This window comes from Microtus pennsylvanicus, chromosome 9 (assembly GCF_037038515.1).
Source record: "Microtus pennsylvanicus isolate mMicPen1 chromosome 9, mMicPen1.hap1, whole genome shotgun sequence".
NCBI lineage: Eukaryota > Metazoa > Chordata > Mammalia > Rodentia > Cricetidae > Microtus > Microtus pennsylvanicus.
The window spans coordinates 40597361-40618375 of NC_134587.1; the positions used below are offsets into that span (position 1 = coordinate 40597361).

General features: G+C 51.8%; 1 protein-coding gene across 7 annotated transcripts; it reads right to left on the minus strand.

Annotated features, from left to right (window-relative positions):
* Positions 1-401: 401 nt before the first annotated feature.
* Snapc4 (small nuclear RNA activating complex polypeptide 4) lies at positions 402-20803 on the minus strand. 7 transcript variants are annotated; one of them, XM_075985479.1, is made up of 23 exons: positions 20715-20794; positions 18287-18425; positions 17832-17878; positions 16077-16244; positions 15441-15566; positions 14895-14973; positions 14384-14465; positions 13356-13460; positions 13208-13280; positions 12690-12854; positions 11614-11761; positions 11263-11369; positions 11054-11148; positions 8999-9093; positions 7926-8005; positions 7291-7671; positions 6211-6538; positions 5794-5864; positions 5159-5269; positions 4263-4290; positions 2235-3676; positions 1282-1403; positions 402-655 (listed from the first exon to the last, which is right to left on the minus strand). In XM_075985479.1, the coding sequence occupies exons 2-22, from the start codon at positions 18414-18416 to the stop codon at positions 1290-1292; spliced, it is 3975 nt and encodes a 1324-aa protein (XP_075841594.1). In that variant the 5' UTR covers positions 18417-18425; positions 20715-20794; the 3' UTR covers positions 402-655; positions 1282-1289. The 7 variants fall into 7 exon arrangements, with proteins under 7 accessions (XP_075841594.1, XP_075841596.1, XP_075841597.1 ...); XM_075985481.1 differs by having other exon boundaries at positions 18287-18429; positions 20715-20781; XM_075985482.1 differs by lacking the exon at positions 20715-20794 and adding an exon at positions 20571-20635.
* Between the last annotated feature and the right edge of the window lie 212 nt (positions 20804-21015).

Sequence of the window (21015 nt, forward strand, 5' to 3'; positions counted from 1 at the left end):
CAACAGAGGATAAAGCACACGTAAGAACCATTCCTGGAGAGCCAAGGGGCTCGGGACTCAGAGAGTCAGGATCATAACAGTGACTAAGAAAAGCAAGAGGCTAGACCCAATCGGGTCTTGGGTCCATGCCAAAGACATGCCTACCATCATGAGGGGAACTGCTGTTGTGGCGGATGCTGGTTCTAGGAGCCCCACCTCGGAGGTATAGGCCAGCTGACACATTTTCACGAAATGGAAGAAGAGCTGTTTCTCCATTCTCCCTGCTCTCTGGAAAAGTACTGATGCAGGGGCTGCATGGGCAGCCAAGGGTGTGGGAGTCTCAGAACTGGCAGGTGACCACATCCTTAGATGCTGGTGGGTACCCAGCCCAAGATGACAAAAACCACAAAAGGCTATGCGTTGCTTTAAAGTAAAAAAATAGACATTTACTTTATTTCTTCAAATACATGGATTTTCATTTGTTAGCAGTTAAGCCTGTGACCATACGGTCACTGTTGTCAGAGTCCCTGTTGCTGGCTGCAGACAGGTTACTCTGCAGGCCTGCAGCTTCCTGGCCTCCGCTTCCTCTTGCAGACGGTTGTGGACTTCTGGTCAGGCCTAGGCCCTGCCTCTCGCCTGGTGTAAGAGTGGGTTTCTGGCCCCTTGAGTCCTTGTGCTGAAACACAGGGATACTCTTGACAGTGTTCTCACCGTAGCTGGCCCCAGGCTCCGGGACAGACCCGCAGGTGGTACTGCTGAGGGCATAAGCTGGCACTGCACTGAGGACAAGCAGCACAACTCATGGTGGCTTCACAAGCCAACGAGAACATCCTAGACACCCACCCCTCACAGTTCCGATGCCTTCTTTGCTTACTCTGGCCTGAACCCAGGGACTCAGCAATGAAAGCAAGGTACAGCCTGGAGTCTGTGATCAGAGACCACAAGCAGGTGACCATGCTGACGGGCTGCATGTGGGGAGCAGCTGAGACTCAGGCCGAGACAAGCTGTCAGAGAGGATGCACTGAGGAGCTGACACCCCAGGGAGGGGACAAAACCCAGGCAGAGGGAGTAGTGCCAAGGCCTTGTGGCACACTGAGCAACATGGGGCTTCAGGTAGAAGCCTTGCCTTGCCCTGCCCGCATAAGTCTAGCCTTTGGGTAGAAGCTTTGACCTGCCCGCATAAGTCCAGCTACAGACTTGATAGCGCTATCCTGGCCTCAGCTCAGTGGGAGGTTGAGGGAGCCCATACTCTGGATTCTGTGTCTTCCTGGTGACAGTGTGGCAGGCTCCATAGCGACTCACTTTGTGGCTCACAGCAGCCTCCGTGTCCGTGAATGGCAAGCATGCCGTGTCCTAAGCACGTCAAGGTCATCAGAAGTACTCAGGTGGGAGGGGGCAGAGTCCTCACCAGAACCAGGAGCTCTCTGAAATAATAAAAAGCCAGGCCAGGGAAGACAAGAGTGATGACAGCCAGAACAGGCAGGCAATGGGGAAGGGAGGACAACCCCCACCACCACCAGCCCGAACATCAGGGACAGGCAGTTGCTAGCATATGCTTCTCCAGGACAGGTACATGGGAGCAGCTAGGTCTAGCTTTCTGCAGTTCTGCCCCTCGGGTAGGGTCTCCAACCATTAGGCAATCCCATGGTAACCACTCTCCTGCTCTGAGGTGCTGAGCAAGGGAGACAGATTCCCAGGTCCCCTTGGAACTAAGGTAGCACGACCAGGTGTGGAGCGACAGCTGCGTGAAGGTTCTACATGTCTAACCCTTGTGGGGAAGAGGCCGGGTAGGGCTCCCTGGGACTAGCCAGGAAGGGCAGGAAATGGGTCCTATGGGAAACAGACAGTCTTGCCAGGCCCAGCTCTGTGAGCAAGAGATGCCTGGGAGGAACTCTGTACCCATGAGAGCACAAACAAGGGCAACTCTTACCTCCACTGTCCCCGCAGCCCATCTCATGTGTCACATGTCAGGCCTGCCTGTCTACCTTGAGTTTGGATGTGTGGTATGTGCGTGAGGTGGGGCTGTCACAGTAGAAGGCTGTCTCCCTCTTCTGCTACAGCCAGCCCAGGAGAGGCAGCTTCTGCTAAGCCTGTTCCCATCTAGGCAGACTGGACGAGCTTCCTCCTCCTTCAGAAACCCACAGAATACTCCCTTGCACAACTTCCACCTGCCCAGCTTAACACTCCCAGCAAGCCAGACACACACAGGCGGGCAAGGTACTGCAGGACCCGTCTGCCTGCCCCAGCATCCTTACCTGTATGGCGGCTGTGGCTGCTGGGTCCGCTTGTACTCTACAGGTGGGGCAGTCCAACTGCGAGGCCCTGTCCTTGAGTTCCAGGTCACCAAGGTCTTCACTGTCACTTTCAGAACCAACAGCCATGGCTGACAGTGTGGTAGGGACACTGTTGGGAGGCAGAGTGGCCAGGAGAGCGGGAAGAGAGAAGATAGCCAGGAAACGTGTCTTCAGCAGGAGGTAGGCTGGGTTGTCCCGGAATTGCCTCTGTACCAGTTCCAAGGAAGTCTGTAGGGCTCCAGGCTTGGGCTCAGTTTGGGACCCAGCTGCCTGGCTGGCCACCAGAGAAGAAGCCTTCTGCTCCAAGTCCTTTTTATGGAGGAGGAGGCTGGACAATGCTCGCAAGCTGCACAGTGAAGGGGGCTGATAGGGCATCCTGCTCCCCAGTGGGGGCACACAAGCGCCTTGGTAGCCTTTCAGCCACGCCAGTGTGGCTGCCTCACTCTCCTGGGAAAGCAGACTTAGGTTCAGGGTCTTCTTTTCGTGCCCAGATGTGGGTGGTGTTTCGTGGCCCTGAGGACCTTTGGGTTCTGTGTCTGCACTGACTGGAAGCTGTCCCTGGCAAGCAGGAGTCATGGCAGGGGAAGGTAGCTGTTTTGTTGGTGGTCCTACAGTCTCGGGGGCCATCACTGACTGGGGGAGGCCCACCACAGCTGGTACTGGGACAGAGAGCAGCTTCTGAGTTGTGAGTACCCAGTTGACAGGCAGGCTGGCCTTGGCTGCCAGGGGCTGCCCACTTGCCTGTGGGCCAAGAACTGGTGGTAGACTGAGGGGTTGCATAGGTAGCTGTGTGGGGCTGGGGGCTGCTGGGAGAAGGGGCAGGCCCTGTTTCTGGGATGTGGCAGAGGCCTGAGACTGTCCAAGAGTACTTGGGGGGCAGCTTGTGGGGACCTGCATGGGAGCTGGAGCCAGGCTCCTAAAAGCAGCAGGGGCTGCAATATGGGTCCCTTTGTGGGAAGGATTTAGGGGAACAGTTTGCAGGGTGGGGGGCTGCTTGTCTGTGGCTGAGAGCCCAGCCACCTGCCAGGAGCCAGAAGGACTTGAACTGACCATCACTGGGGCCACAGGAACAGCGAGTTCTACACTGGATGTGGCAGGGCCTGCTATGGGGGAACCCTGGGGGGCTGGCAGCAGAGGGGGCTGGAGGATCACAGGTGAGGAGATCAGCAACTGGCTATTGATGGCAGTGAGAGCCTGAGTGGCCTTCTTGGCACGGGACTCACGGAGTCGTTTTTCACGAAGCAGCTCAGACACAGTCTTGGGTTTTGGCCGGAGGCCACGTGGGGCTGCTACAGGAACTTGGGAGGAGGCAGCCGAAGCACCGCAGGATCCCAGCTGTGGACGCCCTTTGTGGCTGTCTCTCTTTGCAGTTTGCTGACCCGGGATGCTTGGGAGGAGGCAGCCTAGAGGAAGAGACAACTATCTTGATGAGAACTTCAGGCAATGTGCCCAGGAACACCAGCAAGCCCATGTGTGGAATTTTAGCTCACCTCATGGGCTCCAACTCAAGGCACTCTGTTCACAGAGGGCAGCAGATGCCAGAGACAGCCCAGTCTACATTTTTTTAAAATAATTTTTATTGTTTGTGTACTGATGTCTGTGTGAGGATGCTACATTCCCTGGAACACAAGTTCCAGACAGTTGTGAGCTGCCATGTGGGTGCTGGGAATTGAACCTGGGTCCTCTGGAAGAGCAGTCAATGCTCTTAACTTCTGAGCCATCTCTCCAGCCTCCACCCAGTCTACGTCTAACAAGCTGTGAGAGAATGGTTTGTAAACCTCAAAGATGCTCAAAACCAGGACTGCTGGTTCTCCCAACATGTGACACAACATGGTGCCTCGAGCCCTCAGGGGCTGCCCAAAGTTGAAAGTCCATGCAGTTCCAGGCCCTTCTAGCCTATTCTCAGGGCCACTGGCTGTGCTGCTAGAGGCCGTGGCTCAGATGCAGAGCATTTCCCACCATAAGAGAGAAAGATGTGACAGGTGGTACCTGTGCTGTTCTTGGCACTGGAGGACACCTGTGAAGACAGGAAAGTCGGTCTGTAGAATCTTTGCCGGATCCCATTAGTTCTTCCCGCTCACCACCCACTGCAACTCTGGGGCTTTCCTGTCTGCACTGAGCGCAGGGGGCCCGGGAAAGGACAGCCGCTGCTGGTGGCTTTCAGGACAGCTCCACTAAAGGCTGCTGGCCAGAGCTCATCAAATCATCACTGGACAGTGTGGGGCTTAGGGACTACGGGCACCAGAGTGCTCTTTTGGTTACTGCTTCCCCAGGAGACAGGGCTCCAAGCTAAAGCCTCCCCCAAACTGAACTGCAGCTGGTAAGTTACCTCCCTCAGACTCTAATCAGGCCTCCCGTGGGGCAGCTCACACAGATGCCTCCCTGAGAAGGTATGGTAAGGGATGTTCTGAGGGAGAGCCAACTTTTCTAAGGAAATGCCTGGAAATTGTTCCTCCAAGGAAGAGCTGAGACACCGAATCTGGGCCACCATGGGGCAGGGGTTGGAAGTATAGTTGTTCTCACTCCTTTTTTTCTTTTTGCTTTTCCAGTCAGGGTTTCTCTGTAGCTTTGGAGCCTGGAACTTGCTCTACAAACCAGGCTGGCCTTGAACTCAGAGATCTGCCCATTATCCATCTCTGCCTCTCTGCCTCCCGAGTGCCGGGATTAGAGATGTAAGCCACCACTGCCTGGCTTGCTCCTTTTTTTTTTTTTTTTTTTTTGAGGTTAGGTCTCATTATGTAGCTCTAGTTGGCCTGAAACTCATTGTGTAGGTCAGGTTGGCTTTGAATTCACAGAGATCCGCCTGTTTCTGCCTTCCGCGTGCTTGGATTAAAGGAGTATGCCACTGTACCCAACATGACCTTCTTGTTCCCAGTGTCTGTTACCTGCAGAAGATGTGGTTGGGGGTTCTGGGTGCCAGGCTGGAGCAGTGCAAGTGGCTGGGTCTTCCTTTCTCGAACTACCTCCATGCAGCCTGCAGTATCAATCTGCAATAGCTGAGACACCTGAGAATAAGAACCTCCCCGCAACGATGGTCAAGGAGATGGAAGGCAGTCCTAACCATGGCTGTTCCAGGAGTAGATCCAAACTCCTAAAGCCTCTGACTGCCCATGGAGGTCAAGACAATTTCACAGCCTCTAGCTTGGGCCTAGGCTCCATGCATGCTTCTTCACCAGTATAGAAGAAAGCACACCACATAGTTCAAAGAGGGAATGTCTTGTCATTTTGAATGTGGATTATCTGTATGAAACATGAAATATACTACTAAACCCTGAAAAAAAAAGAAGAAAGCAGACACTGGGCAGTGGTGGCGCACACCTCTAATCTCACCACTTGAGAGGCAGAGAGTTCGAGGTTAGCCTGGTCTCCAGAGAGAGCTCCAGGACAGCCTCCAAAGCTACAGAGAAACCCTGTCTCAAAAAACCAAAAAAAAGGAAGAAGGAGGAGGAGAAGGAGGAAGAGGAAGAGGAAAAGGAAGAAGAAGGAGAAGACAGCAGACAGCAATCTGCTAGGCGCTCACCTGAATAAGCAGTGTGAACACCGGAGTGCTGGTCAGGCGGGCGCTCTCTAACTGCATCCTGATGCCGTCAGCTAGAGGACAAGGGCAAAGCACAAAGTAGCCCCAGTTTTGAAGCTCCCCAACAGAGTCTGGGGCAGAGCAGCCTTAGTGTTCCACAATGCCTCCGAGAGCAGAAGGTAGGGCCCCCTAAGCCTCTCACTACTACCCCAGATCTAGCTGAACCTTGTTTTACAAGGGCAGGGAGGAAAGGGTGGCCCAACTGTTCATCTTCAAACCCTTTGGTGATAGTCCTATCTGTTCTTCATGGATCTGCCTCTCCACAGGTCCCTCCCCTGTGGTTCCCTCTGCCAGGAGAAGTACTTCCAGGGCTTGTTCCTGCCCCAGCTCCAGAAAGGTCCCAGGAGCCCTGGATCGTACCTTGAGTTTGCACTGCTGCAGGCCTCCTAGGAGCTTGTGTGCAGGACAGGTTGATGTCACCCACCCAGGGTATCACAGCCAGCAGAAGCCTGTGTTTAAGGAGCCTGCGATGCAAAGCCTGTCTCCTGCGTCTCAGCTTATGCTGTAAAGTTCCATGCCACAGCCGCCGCAGATGGGGCCCAGCCACACTGTCACCAGGGTCAGACCCCGAGCATGAATTAGGTAGGGGTGGCTGCATTGGTCTTTTCTTCACCAGTGTGTGGCTCTGGGTGGTTGGGCGGGTCCTGACCAACTTCAGCATTTTCTCTAGGGGCACTTTCAACGCAAGCTGTGTATCAAAAGAGACCACGTAAGGCTGGCTGCAGCAGAACCTGGTGCAGATGTAACACCTCCTTGTGAGACCCCATAGCATTCATCATGAACACCACTTGCTATTGGGAAAGCGCTCTGTAGTAAGACAAGTACGTGGTCTTCAGGTAGGGTCTGGCTCAGCTCCTTCTCTACGAGATGCTCTGGTCCACATGGCAGGCAGTGCCATGGCTGAGCTAGCTGCGCCATCCTTCCAGCAATGCTCTGGGCAGAGCAGCCTACGCAGCCCACAAGGCTGCTCTAGTCACTGCCAGAGCTGCATCCGGCTCCAGGCCCCAGCTCTGAGGCCAGAGAGAGACAGGTGGATGCACATGAGAAGCCAAGTTAGAAAGACACTGCCCAAGAACACCTTCTGGACTCAGCAGCTGGAGGTGGAAACCGCCCTCTCAGATGCGCCCTAAAGCAGATGTCATGACTTGGGGACAATGGAGGCTGCATTGTGAAGGCCACTATTACTGCACAACTCTGAAATCAGCCCTAAGCAACACATTTTAGTGAACAAGAGGACATGGCTGTGTCCAGGTCAGAAATCAAACTGTCCAGAGTGTCAGCGTTAGTGTCCACTAGGAGCACAGAGCACTCACTACTCCCCTTTCTCACATTTAGGGTGCACTGAGGCAAACCTTGCTGGCTGGGTCTTCCATGTTTGCTAGTACTGGACCCTCTTGGAACAGTGTTGTGGGGCTAACAGGGCATCTGCACCTGGTTTACCTCAGGAGTGGAGACGGTGGTGGAATCTTCCTTGTGGTGACTCTGAGTGGCATCAAGCGTGTAGGACACAGCACGGTGTTCCAGGTAGCGTCCTGCCCCTTCTCTCTGGGACTGGCTGGTGGTCTGCCTGGTAGGAACCCACAGGTCAATGTCTGGCACTCTGTGCTGTGGAGGAACCAGTGCTCTGCCATTCTCCAGAGACTCTTCCAGCTCCATTTCTGATCCCGAGTCTTCACTACTGCTGCTGTTGCTGCTGCTGCTGCTGCTGCTGCTGCCACCGTAACCCTCACTGTCGCTGCTGTTGCTACTGCTGCTGCTCGAGCTCCACTGGCTACTGTGATGGGGCCTCCGCCCCCTCCTCCTCTGGAGATGCTGCTTCTTCTGAGGGGAGGAAAGGAGTGCTTCAGGTCTCAGCTGCCCAGGGATGCTATGACAGGCAGGTAGGCTAGCCTTAAAGAGGTCCCGGGCATGAACACCTCCAGTGTCAGAGCACACTGTTGCTGAGGTATGGTCTCCTGAAAAGGAGGGCCAGAACCTGCATGCTCCCTCCCCTCCCCACTGCTCCGCCCTTGCCCAAGCACTCCCGCAGGTCATGGGCCTTCTACCCGAGCAAAGCAAGCAAACAAATGTCTCACCCTGGTCATTATTTTCCACTTGCTCAGACACTGGGAGCCTGACCGATGGGGCAGTTCAGAAGCTATCTGTGCCCAATGACCTGCAAAAACAACCACACTCCATTGAGGCTAAGTTATCAGGATGGTCGTCCCCCATGTGCTTGGCCAGAGGCAGTTCCTACTGAAGCCAGAGCACCTGTGTTTGGCAGGATCTGTATCTCAGGGCTGACCAACCCCTTGAGGAAGTTCTGGCACACACAGGTAGGAAGGCGAAGTCACTCCAGGCCCTGGTGCATCTGCTGTACCAAGGCTCTGAAGAGACAACGTCAAAGCTTTGTTCCTAGTGCTGCAGAGGGACACCTGGAGGTCGCACTTATAGGGAAGTGTGACAACAGGTGACAAAATCCTTTGGATTTTGCATGCCCCAGAACGACAGTTAGCGTTTTTCTGAGGTGGTATCACCAGTATCAGCAAGATGTACCTACAAACACCCACTCCTGCTCTGCAGTAAAAAGTTAGGAAATACTGCAAACACCAGTCACGAAAGATGTGACTGACATCCCAGAGCAGCCACAGAAGATGCGGGAGCAGGACCACAAGACTCCCAAAGGGTAGCACAGCTGTGACAATGTTAGGCAACATAATGACTGCAGGTGCGTGTGTGCACACGAACATGGAGGCCACAGGTGAATCTTGGGTAATGCTCATGAATGGTCTCTACCTGGTGCTTTATAGTTATTTGTGTGTGCTGTGTGTTTGTGCCAGGATGAAAGGTATGTATCACTTCGTCTGCTTCCCAATTTCCTGTAGTGACTATCACTCGTTTGTAATGGAGAGCATGGGGCTGGAGCCTGGAGGCAAGCCTGTCTAGCCAGCTAAGGTCCAGGATTTCATCCCCAGCACCAGCACTAAAACAAAAGAGCATTTGCAATGGGGAGACACACTACCGCACGTTAAGACTGAGCCTGAGGCAGAAGCTGACACCAGGAGAGCAGCCTAAGATCCGAAAAGACGCAGGTCTCCAGATGGTTGTGGGGATTCCCAGCATGCTCAGAGCCAGCAGCGACAGGAAAGACAAGTGCCCAACAACTCACCGACACCGTATTTTTCTATTAGTTGGATCAGCTGCTGCTCTTCTTTTGCATTCCACCTTCCCTTCTTCAGGTTGAAATGTAATCTTCTGATGTAGCTGGAAATGGTGTGCAAACAGAGGGACAGCTTAAGACCCACCACTGCTCCTCCGTCTTCTCCAATAATTTCTTAGACCGACACCACAAGCAAATAAATAAATAAAAATAAAGACAAGCTATGGACAGTGGTGGCGCGTGCCTTTAATCCCAGCACTCGGGAGGCAGAGGCAGGTGGATCTCTGTGAGTTCAAGGTCAGCCTGGTCTACAGAGCGAGTGCCAGGATGGGCTCCAAAGCTACAGAGAAGCCCTGTCTCAAAAAACAAACAAACAACAACAACAACAAAAAAAAAGAAAACAAAAAAAATAAAAATAAAGAGAAGCTGGACTTAATCAAACATTTAAAAACTTTTATGCTTTAAGGCAGTGGTTCTCAACCTTCCTGATGCTGTGCCTCTTTAATAGACTTCTTCATGGTGTGGTGACCCCCAACCATAAAATTATTTTTGTTGCTACATTATAACTGTAATTTTGCTACTGTTATGAATTGTTATGTAAATCCTGTGAAAGGGTGATTCAAATCCCAAAGGGGTCATGACCCACAGGTTGAGAACTACTGCTTTGAGGGCTCTGGAAAAGAAAGAGATGAGCCATTGACTGGCATACCATGCAAATCCTGCACCTGACAGGGACTTGCATCCAGAATGCATAAAGACGCACATAACCCTCACAAGCCAGTAATGCAAAGACAATTTAAACCAGGCAAGGCACTTGACAGATGTTTCTCCAAAGAGATGCACACATGTAAGAAACCAGCAGGCCCAGCAGAGAGGCTCAGCAGTGAGCCACAGGGGCTGCTGCAAGATGCTACTGCGGGAGGCTACTTCATGGGCACTTAGAAGGTGCAGTTCCAAGCAGAGACAGGAATACATGCTGGGGTGAAGACAGAGTGCCCCAACACTCACATGCTGCTTGTGGGAGCACACAATACTAGGGACACTTTGCACAAAGTCTAGCAGCTTCCAAAAAAGCCAAACACAAGAGTCACTGACTCAGGAACATTCCTGAAATAAGCATGTCTTGAGAAACACTTGTCCAAATGGTCAAAATGTTCAAGGTTCATGCACCTTTGAACCAAATGAACGGAAACACAGCATCTATCAGAATGCCCTTCCTTGCAAACGCCAGAATCCAAATTTGCATCCCACATGTTCCTATCGACAGTGATAAACAACGTTCTATAAACATTCTTGTCCGGTACAAGAGTCTGCCTGGGGCACTTGAGTTTTGCAGGTAGAGACTGCAACATCTCACATAGTGCTGCCTCATGCTCTGGATTCTCCAAAGGCCATGCTCTGCTCCCCAGGAGCACTTGTTACTGTGCTCTTTTGTTTCTGTTTGTTTGTTTTGACAGCTGTCCCTACCCATATCTGTGTGAAGTATTTCACTGTGGTTCTGATTTGCATTCCTGAAGTTAGTGACTGAGCATTTTTTCATGGCCTTCTGGCTGCTTGTGCATCTCCGGAGACAAGTCTACTGACCTTTGCCTGTTTGAATGGGGTTCTGTGGGGTTAGAGTGTGGACTGTAGGTGATGTACATTAACAAGGTAAAGTAAAACATGTCTGAACAAACCACTGAAAGAAAAGGAGAGAACCCTAGTAGCCTGATGGGGACCGTCTCCCCAGCAATGTGGGAGGACCTTATGGGGACCATCTCCCCAGCAATGTGGGGGACCTGATGGAGACCGTCTTCCCCAGCAATGTGGGAGGACCTTATGGGGACCATCTCCCCAGCATGTGGGGGACCTGATGGGGACCGTCTCCCCAGCAATGTGGGAGGACATCGGCAAGAGTTGCCACTAGCATTTGACTCCTTGTGGACAACAGAAATAGGAAAGTTCTGCTTCCCAGCAGTGCCACCCCTAGTATGCAAAGTGCTTGTGGACGAATCACTTTTGGGTTGCTGCCTATAGAAGTGTGACTCAAGCAAGTCGCTCCTTCAGCCAGTGTGGGCAACTCACCGGTCTCTGCATTGGGCATCGCTCCTACCTGGCACCTCTTCCCGGATTTTAAACCAGTCGTGAGCCCCATACTTGGCAACAGCTTGAAGCAACTTCTGCAGGAAAGAAGAGAACAGACAATGCCTCCACCCGAGCTTAAAAAGGGCACAGTTGTACTTAGGGTAGCCAGGCAAACGTCCTGAGTATTCTTCTCTGGGTGACAGACTTACAGCATCTTCCTCTGGGGTCCAGAACCCCCTTTTCAGGCTAGGATCCAAGCTCTTGGTCCAACGGTAGATCAGTTGCATGGAGTCTCTTCCTTCCATAAAGTAGACAACTGGGGACAGAGAAGACGGGGGCTCACCCATCTTATGCAGGCAATAAGCAGGAAGAGAGGGGTCTCCCAGAAGCTACAGAGAGGAGTGACTTTGGTCACCAGGCCCCTCACTCCCGGCCCACACTCCCTAGTACAGCTGTGAACTCTTCTACAAATCTCTGCTTCCAGGGACCTAGGCCTCAGGCCACTAGGGCTTGGAGCAGCTCAAGGGATGAGAAGATGCCTTTTGCTGTGGTGGGCTTACTCTTGCGGTATGGAATATGGTTCCCAACACGCATCTCTTGGACCAGCTGGGTGAGCATGTGGTCTTCCTCTTCTGTCCACTCCTTGCGTTTCAAGGCTTTGTTGTACTGCTGGAATTTCTGTAGGCACTGGAAGGCGCTGCGGCTTGTCTTCCCAAGGCCAAACAGAAATGAATGAGCATCACTGGGCTTCACCCTGCACACGCAGAGATGCCCAGAAACAGCCCTCCAAGGGCTTCCAGGAGAAGGGGGCCTGAACTACAGGCAGCACTCTGTACAGCAGAGCTCTCCTCTTCAGGCTCCTGGGGAGTGATAGTTTGCTAGACCATGGAGGGGCCCAGAATAGGAGCAGTTCAGAGAAGGTTCTATGGCTTGTAAAAGAAAACCTGGCCATAGACAACTGTGTTGCTAATCCCAGCATTTGGGAGCCTGAAGCAGGAGAGTGCCATGAGTCTTAAGTCAGCCTGAACTACAGAGTGAGACCCTGTATTAAAAACAAACAAGAAAAATCCTTGTGACAGCTAACTCAGATGTCTAGACGACACTGCCAATTCCTAGAGGGATGGGAGGAGATGCTGTGGGAATGCCTCTCAAAGCCTCTCACAGGAATCCTCTGGCTCTCAAGCTCGGAGGCAGGCTATTTAGAACCTTAGATAGGCAGGGATGAGGGACACACGGCAGATAAGACAGCCACACGACACTGCGTCTGCACCTGCCCATCACTCATCCCCTCATGGAAAGGCTTTTCTGGGAGACTCACTATCTGAGCCAGCTCACCAGCCATGGGACTTAGGGGTGGGATGTGGTAGGTGCTCAGCTATGGTTTGCTTCTAGGCATTTCCCCACAACAAATAAAAGGCAAAGAAATGCAGGAAATGGTTACATTTCACCAGACAAGATGGAAATTAAAGTTAAAAAGATAAAGGGACAAATCACTTGCTTTAAAGCACAATTTACCAAACAAATTAATTCCTAAGATTGTGTGTACCACACTATACAGCATGAGACTGAGCTCCATCTCAAGCCCAGAAGTCCATGTCCTCCCAGACTTCCAAGGTTTGCAGGTTCTGGTCCTTACCCCTAGCTCCTCTGCAACCAAATGCCACTCCAAGTGGCCGTGCGCGGCAGCAATGGCTTTCAGTCGCTCCACCTCCTCTGCGCTCCATTCTTGCTTGTTGATGCTTGGATGCTCAGAACTCTGCCAGAACTTCCGGATCTCCTCTGCACTGCGGCCTCCTTCAAACTGCACCCACGGAACACAGCTTTTAGAGCGTTACTGATGCCAAGCATATCAAAGTCATAGCCCCACCGCGGGGTTTTCACTGTGTGCCAGCCAGTGGCTTTTGTGGCCATTAAGTGAGCTGACTTGTTTGTGTAGCCAAAGGCACTGAAGACTGCACTTCTCAGGAAGTGCACCTTGTCACAGAGGGGCCCATGAAGTCCTTTGCCACTTCTGGCAGTGCTAGGCATGCTTGTTTGTAGAGTTTACAGTGGGATACGGCACAAGAGGAGGCGAGACTTTACCACCTAGTTCCCACCCACACTTGGCTTAGAAGCACTGCTGCAGCTGTGGGCACTCAGGGCTGCCCGACTTACATTGATGTTGGAAATCTTTTCCCAGTCGTGGTTGTCCAGCCGGTTCCCCAGCAAAGTTTCCTCTGGGAGCTGGCTACAGGAAAGAACAAGGAGCTGGTATCATGCAAGGCTTGCAGCTCTCCCCTGCACCCAGAAGGCCCCAGCTTACTTGATGTCCTGAATCTCCTTCTCTGCTTCTTTAATCTGCTTCTCCAGGGCCTGCCTGTCCAACTCGCTAGAGACTCGGCTCTGTTTCTCATGTAAGTACTCAAGTCTGCAAGGCAGGCAGAGTGGAGGAGTTGTGGATGAGATGTCCTAGGGAAACCGAAGTTCTGTCCTCTGAACTGCACTTGTGCAAGTCTCACGGATCAAAATGGGAAAACCTGCACAGGAATGTGCTTTCTCTCTTGCCTTGGTCCCTTACCACAAAGAAAGCCCTGGCACCACCTCTGGGGCACTCCTACCACCAGAATACCATCATCCAGGGTAGGAGTTGCCAGGTTGTTTGCAGTCTTGGCTTCCAGGACACAAACATCTCAGGCAAGCCTGACTTAGTTCTGTAGCTACTGCTACAGCAAATAGCAAACAGACCTTGTTTGGAAAGAGCTGGTTCACTCACACTTCAGGAAAACCATCAGTATTGAGCACACAAGTCCAGAGAGGACCGGTACCCTGTGGTCCAGCTCTAAGAGACACCTCTGATCTGATTACTCTGTTCTTAACATTGTCAGCATCATGTGGCCACTTCGCCCCTTTTAAATGTCACAGGCACAGCAGGTGTGGCTCTTTCGGCACAGCTCACACCCTGCCCCTGAGGACGTCTGTTTTCAGCAACTTATCAAAACAACAATGCCCTTCATTGTGTACTCACACGGGGCACTGCATGATGCCCTTTGGGCATGTGATATGTACCCATCAATGAACTCATAAAGCTGGTTTCACAGACAGGCCCAGAAACCCAGAGAAGAGAATCTGAGAAACTGACTGCAGCATGCCTTCTGACCTCCATGCTCCATACTGGGCCACATTGCCCAGCCACCCATTTCAGAACAGAGTAAAGGACGGACGTCGACGTCACAGGGTTGAAGGGGCAGCAGGAGAACGAAAAGAACACACGCCATGCTGACCCTCACCAGCCCCAGAGCGGCCTGGCCTTCAAGCGTGGGGAAGGCTATGGCGACCTATTTCCAGACTTACTTTAGCAACTTGGGCTGAAGCAGGCGTTGCAGGCGATCGCTCACAACAGACTTCCTGAGCAAGGCTTTCTCCCAGTGCTTCCCTGAGGAGGAGGAAATAGTGATGTGATGTCACGAGGCCTGGCCTACCCCACAGACACACACGTCCACTGAATCTGCTCTGCAGTTCTAGCCTACCCCCTGCATGACAGTGGGGCAGCCAGCCAGAACACCTTCCGGCCCATGATTCCACCCTCCACCCAAGCCTAGCTCAGAGTATTCTTTAGGGCTAGGTGTTCTAAGAATAGCTAGAGTTGGGAAGGGCTGTGTGTGGTCCAGCCTGCACCCAACTCAGCACTGGAGAGGCCAGTCCCAGCAACCAAGGCCTGAAGGAGCCCATGAGGCCACGGGAGGGAGGGCCTGAGAACTACCGCACATGTCCAGGAGAGGCCAGGCTGTGGGGATGCTGTAGGGATGCCCTCTGTGTTTTCCAGGGTTGGTGGATGCCCACCCAGAAGGCTATCTGGACTTACACTTGGTCACCAGGAGCTGTTCAAAGGGCTTGATTCCCTGGGCAGCCTTCTCTCGTGTGTCTTCATTGGCAGGAGGCCCCTGTCAGAGTGTAGTGTCAGGACATGGCACACTAACCACACTCACCCTTCCAGGCCCCCACGGAGACTCGAATCTTCCCTCTTGCCTCCTCATATGCTGTCCACATGCAGGGCCAGGCCCAAGACATCTGTTCTACAAGCTACTGCTGAGTGAAACGCTCTGGGCATGACCGCCCCAGCACAAGGGAGTGTTCAGAGGCTCCATGAGGCTGACGGGCACATAGAGCCATAAGCAGTTTCAGGTCTACACTGACTTGCTAAAGGCTGTGATTCTATTTCAAAGGAACACACCCCAAAGGGCAATGTTAGCTGGAGGCCTTGACTTTCATTAAAGGATGAGGTGGTTTTTGGGGGACAAAAAATTTTAACCCAAAAGACCCAAGGGAACTCACAAGTGTGGAAAAGAAGAGAGACCCTTCCTTTTAGGACACTCAACCAGCTGCTGAGAGAGGGGTTTTTACTACTTACCACTCCAGTGACCTTGTCCTTGAAGTACGGCTTCATAAAGTGGCCTATGTACATGTATGAAGGCAGGCTTTTGCCATCCTTCACCTTGGGACATTTGGTCCCAGCCAGATCAAACAGAATCTCTTCCTGGAACAAAAGCAAGGCCATTCGTGAGCCAAGAAGAGGAAGAGGGCAGGTAGATGGTGAACAGATGATGTGGGATTCCCCTCTGTATGCTGTGAATATGTTTATTTCCATTGGTTAATAAAGAAGCTGTTTTGGTCAATGGCTTAGCAGAGCAAAGCCTGGCAGGAAATCCGAATAGAGATATATAGAGTTGGCGGAGCCAAAGAGACACCATGTAGCTGCCAAAGGAGACAGATACCAGATCCTTACCAGTAAGCCACAGCCTCGTGATGATACATAGATTAATAGAAATGGGTTAATTCAAGATACAGAAATATGCCTGAGCCACTAGCTGAACAGTGTGGTAATTGATACAGTTTCTGTGCGATTATTCAGGTCAGGGCAGCCGGGAAACAAAAGAGCAGTCTCCATCTACAAACAGATCCATTGTGAGCACTGTCCTGGGAATCTGATCCTGTGGGACACTGAGGGTCAGGAGGGCTTAGACGGGCCTTGAGTAGGCAATCTTACCTGCTGTTCCTGGTTCTGGGCTAGCAGCTGGCTAACCTCTGCCAGCTTCTCCTGGATCACCTCCTGGTAGACCATATTTAGTTGCAGACAGGTCTCGGGGTCTTCAGGAAGAGCTTTGTCCTTAGGGTCCTCCTCCTCATTGCTGGCCTCACTCCACCTTTCTTCTCCCTGGTTAGGGGCCAGAAAAGGCAAATGAAGAGATAGCAACCCCCTTTCTTGTTGCCACGCTCAGGTCCACACCCACAAGGAATACTGGGGCAGCTCTGGTATGAGCCCCTGAATGCGGAACCATGAGCTGATCCTACCGGGGTGAGGGAGGAGTTCTATTTGGAAACAGAGCCCATCACCCTCAAGCCGGAGTGTGTGTATCTTTTCGAATCAACATGAGCTCTGCTTGTGAAGCACATGCTGGGGCTGGGGTACCATAGCAAGCAGCTTCTAATTTTGCAACAGACATCTCTGTGAAGCCCAAACTTCACAGCAAGTTTGTTGTACTCCCATCCCCAGTACCTCAAGTGTCAGATATCAGCAAAGAGACTCCCTGAATAGCCATGGGGGTCAAAACCTGGGAATGGCCGGGCCATGGTGGCACACGCCTTTAATCCCAGCACTCGGGAGGCAGAGGCAGATGGATCTCTGTGAGTTCGAGACCAGCCTGGTCTACAGAGCTAGTTCCAGGACAGGCTCCAAAGCCACAGAGAAACCCTGTCTCAAAAAAACCAAAAAAGAAGCCGGGCGGTGGTGGCGCACGCCTTTAATCCTAGCACTCGGGAGGCAGAGGCAGGCGGATCTCTGTGAGTTCGAGACCAGCCTGGTCTACAAGAGCTAGTTCCAGGATAGGCTCCAAAACCACAGAGAAACCCTGTCTCGAAAAACCAAAAAAAAAAAAAAAAAAAACCAAAAAAGAAAAGAAAAACAAACAAACCTGGGAATGCCAAAATGTCTCATGACTACAGGGCTGTGTCAATCTAGTGAGCAAACACATAGTCCTTAAACACTAAGGCCTCTATTCTTGCTTGTTTGGTAAAGAAATAAGAAAACTGTCAAAAAAAAAAAAAAAAACTCTCCAGGGGGCTGGAGAGATGGCTCAGAGGTTAAGAGCACTGGCTGCTCTTCCAGAGGTCCTGAGTTCAATTCCCAGTAACCACATGGTGACTCACAACCATCTGTACTGAGATCTGGCGCCCTCCTCTGGCGTGTGGGCATACATCGAGGCAGAATGTTGTATACATAATAAATAAATATATCTTAAAAAAAACCCTCTCCAAACAAAATTCCTCAAACGATCAAAATATGGTTAGCAAAACATGGTTATTCTGGTATGAATCGATCTCTGCCAGTCTTCTATGGTGACCACTGTCTAGATGGAAACAGGTACAGCGGCTAAGCTGTGAAACTGGCCAGACACATGGGCTGCTGCCTCCTACATCTGATGTTTTTAGAGTGAGTGCAGCAAAAGCCAGCAGTTAGAGTTAGCAGCCTGTTAGAGGGCTCAATTCTGCTGATAACTTTAGCTTTGCTAATAGCTTGTGTTCAGGGATGATCTCCATGGTACGGTGTGAGCTTAGTGTGAATGAGTCCCTGGATTCCATCACTAGCACAAGAAGCGAGCACTCTGTGATGCCTTATTTTCACAATGAATGGGCGTCTGTTGTAGGAAAACCAGCAGGAGTGCAAACAAGTCCTCCGGGTTGGTCTAGAAGGCAGCCAGCAGCAGATAAGCCCCAGCAGCCCAGCCGAGTAAGCAACAATTACCAGGACGGGGACAGCAGCAGTTCCCAAGTCCTCATCGGGCAGGAAATCTATAAGAAACACAAGCACACCATGTTAGAGTGGGAGCCTAGGCAGCAGGAGCATGCTGCAGACAGACGAGCCCTTACAACAGGGTCCCACGGGAGCGTTAGCCACTAAGCTTAGGAAAGAAATCCTGGGTGTCTGGGTCATGGAGATTACTCAAGCTGGCAGGATGGACTCTGGGCCCTCCCTTCCCTCCTGGATGCCACTGTTGTCTGGAGGCTCCAGGTCAGATACACATGCAGACCCAAGAGCTAAAGACTGAGGGAATAGAAGGAACTTTCTGAGGTAAAAGCAGAGGACAGTTTGGGCAAGAAACAAGAGTCTGGCCACAGAGCAGTTCACAGTCTAACATAGTTAAAGGGTACATACAGGTGCTCCGGCCATGCCATGCTATGCCAGACACATGGACATACCTGCTTCAGAGTCTGAACTGAGACTGGATTCAGAGATCTCCAAATGGGTGCTGGAGGATCCAGGATACAAAATCCTTTCAAGTTCTTGGATCTCCTGCGTTATTTTCTCTCTCTCCGCGTCGATGTCCATGGCTTCAGCCTGCCTTCACAGTATTATGAGACGTGAGAATTGAGTGTGCCTAGATCTCACCCTCCTTCAGACACAAACTTGCTGGAGATGGCAAGAGCCTGTTCAGAAGCAGGCAATGGGCTACCCAGATGGAGACCTAGGCTCAAGATCAGCTTTGGGGTGCCCTGAGTGTTCCTACAAGGTGACACTTTCACACCCAGGAACTCCTGTTCTTGATTCATCACCTGTCATCAACACCTGACACTGGCCCTGCCTTTCTTGTGGCTACCATCAGCATAGGTAAAAACACAGTCCACCTGTTGGCCCCTGTGCCCTTGTGTCCAATCAGAGGGAGCTGGTTACCAAATGCAGAAAATGCAAAGCAAAAGACGTTCAGTTGCTGTGATCTAAGAGTATCATGACCACAGCTGCAGGTGGTCCTGCTCGACACAGTGCTGAATGGCGAGCTTTCAGAGCAAGGCTTTGCTCGGGCTGTGACCTCGCTTATCAGAACAGCACCTGGCTCACAGTGCCGCCTGACACTGAGCACAAAGGAGGTGTTCTCATGGGAACACTAAGCAAAATCTGAGAGAGGAGGAAAGTGGGAAGGGAAGGGTGAAAGACTATTACAGAAAACACAAGCTTGGGCTGGAGAGATGGCTCAGTGGTTAAGAGTACTTGTTACTCTTCCAAAGGTCCCCAGTTCAATTCCTGGCAACCACATGGTGGCCCACAATCATCTCATAATGAGATCTGGCGCCCTCTTCTGGCCTGCAGGCATAGATGCAGGCAGAACACGGTATATATAATAAATAAATCTTAAAAAAAAAAAAGCGTGGTGGGTAAGATGGCGCTCCAGGTAAAGGTTCTTGCCACAAAAGCCTAATGACCCGAGTTCAATGCCAGGAAAACATAATGGAGAGATCCCATTCTAGGTTTTCCTCTGACAACCTCACCATACATATAAGTAAATAAACAAATACGATAAAGCTGGGTGTGAAAGTTGGGTATAATGGCCCAGGCCTTAAGTTCCAGCACTCTGGAGGCAAAGGCAGGTGGATCTCTGAGTTCGAGGCCAGTTTGATTTACAGAATGAGTTTCAAGAAAAGCCAGGGCATGGGCTGGAGTGATGGCTCAGTGGTTAAGAGCATTGCCTGCTCTTCCAGAGGTCCTGAGCTCAATTCCCGGCAACCACATGGTGGCTCACAACCATCTGTAATGAGGTCTGGTGCCCTCTTCTGGCCTGCAGACATATACACAGACAGAATATTGTATGCATAATAAATAAATAAATATTTAAAAAAAAAAAAAAGAAAAGTCAGGGCAACACAAAGAAACCTTGTTTGAAAAAAACCAACCAACCAAAACACCAAAAAAGGTAGTGGCACTCCCCCTTCTCTCTCTCTCTCTCTCTCTCTCTCTCTCTCTCTCTCTGTTTTTGGAGACAGGGTTTCCCTGTGCAACCCTGGCTGGCCTTGACCTCAGAAATCCGCCTGCCTCTGTCTCCCAGGTGCTGGGATTAAAGGCTTGTACCACCACCATCCTGCTGCACACATTTTTAATTCTAGCCTTTGGGAGAACAGGCAGATGGATCTCTGAGTTTCAGGCTATTAGTGAAATCCTGTCACAAACAAAAAAGTCAAACACAAGTTCACACTCAGATTCAGAAATGAAGAGAAACATTCTGCTCCTGGCTTGACTTTTTACTACCGAGGTGTTGGCAGCAGCTTTGCCTGATTGCATCAAAACAAAGCAATCCCTTCAGTGATGTCATTCCTGAACTAGATGCCTTACACTTCAACCAAACTCCTTACTTCAACCAAGTTTCGTTAGAAGCAGCCAGATCTACAGACCTAGCAATAACCATTGCCATTGGACCCCCGACCTCCAAAGAAAAGGCAACGTGTGTTTTGAGGCGACAGAAATTCCATCTCCCATCTCCCTCGCGCTGTGAATGAAGAAAAGGTCACATGTTCAAGCCTTCACTGACATCAGAGGCGCCTTTCTGCCTGTCCCTTCTAAGGGCATAACCCGATTCCGGGCTAGGCAGTTGAAGGCCCAGGCACCCTTCGTGGCTGGATTCGATTAGCCACGCTTGATCCCTGGGGCTGCGGCGCACAACCGGGAAGAGCAGCGGCTCGAAGCGCAGCACTGTGCAAACCTGCTGCGTCTCACCAGCTGCTGGACCTCGGCTGGGCTCGGGATGCGGGCTTTCCGCTCCGGCAAGGTAGTGGCCACACCGGGCCTCGAATTCCCCACGCTGCTTGCTCCGCCCCTCCGGGACACAACGCCGGCTAGCTGCAGCCCGCCCGTCCTCACCTGTTAGGCCGCTCCACACACTCCACAGCCTGTTCCGTCGCCCGGGCGACCACACGCACATCAAGCTTCTGGCGGCCCCGAAATTCAGCAGGCTCGTACCGGAAGTCCCGCCCCGGGCACGGCGCAGAGCGTGCTGGGACGGGGTCCTAGCGAGAAGCTCAACTTCTTCGGAGTTTCCTGGGAGTTCCATGGTCGTCCCTTGGTGTCCGTGGGTTTGGGTGAATGGTCAGTGAGGGGGTAGCTAAGTACCGTTCCACATTTGGCGACTTTGGAGCCCACAACCCGGGACCGCCTGAAGTGA

Bases quoted from the DNA above. Each gene is read 5' to 3' on its own strand.
- Snapc4 (XM_075985478.1), bottom strand. From the start codon at position 18,416: ATGGACATCGACGCGGAGAGAGAGAAAATAACGCAGGAGATCCAAGAA. The intron at 14,974-15,440 runs GTAAGTAGTAAA...ACACTCTGACAG, and splicing joins AGGACAAGGTCACTGGAGTG to GGGCCTCCTGCCAATGAAGA. The intron at 8,006-8,998 runs GTGAGTTGTTGG...TTGTTTTTGCAG, and splicing joins AATAGAAAAATACGGTGTCG to GTCATTGGGCACAGATAGCT.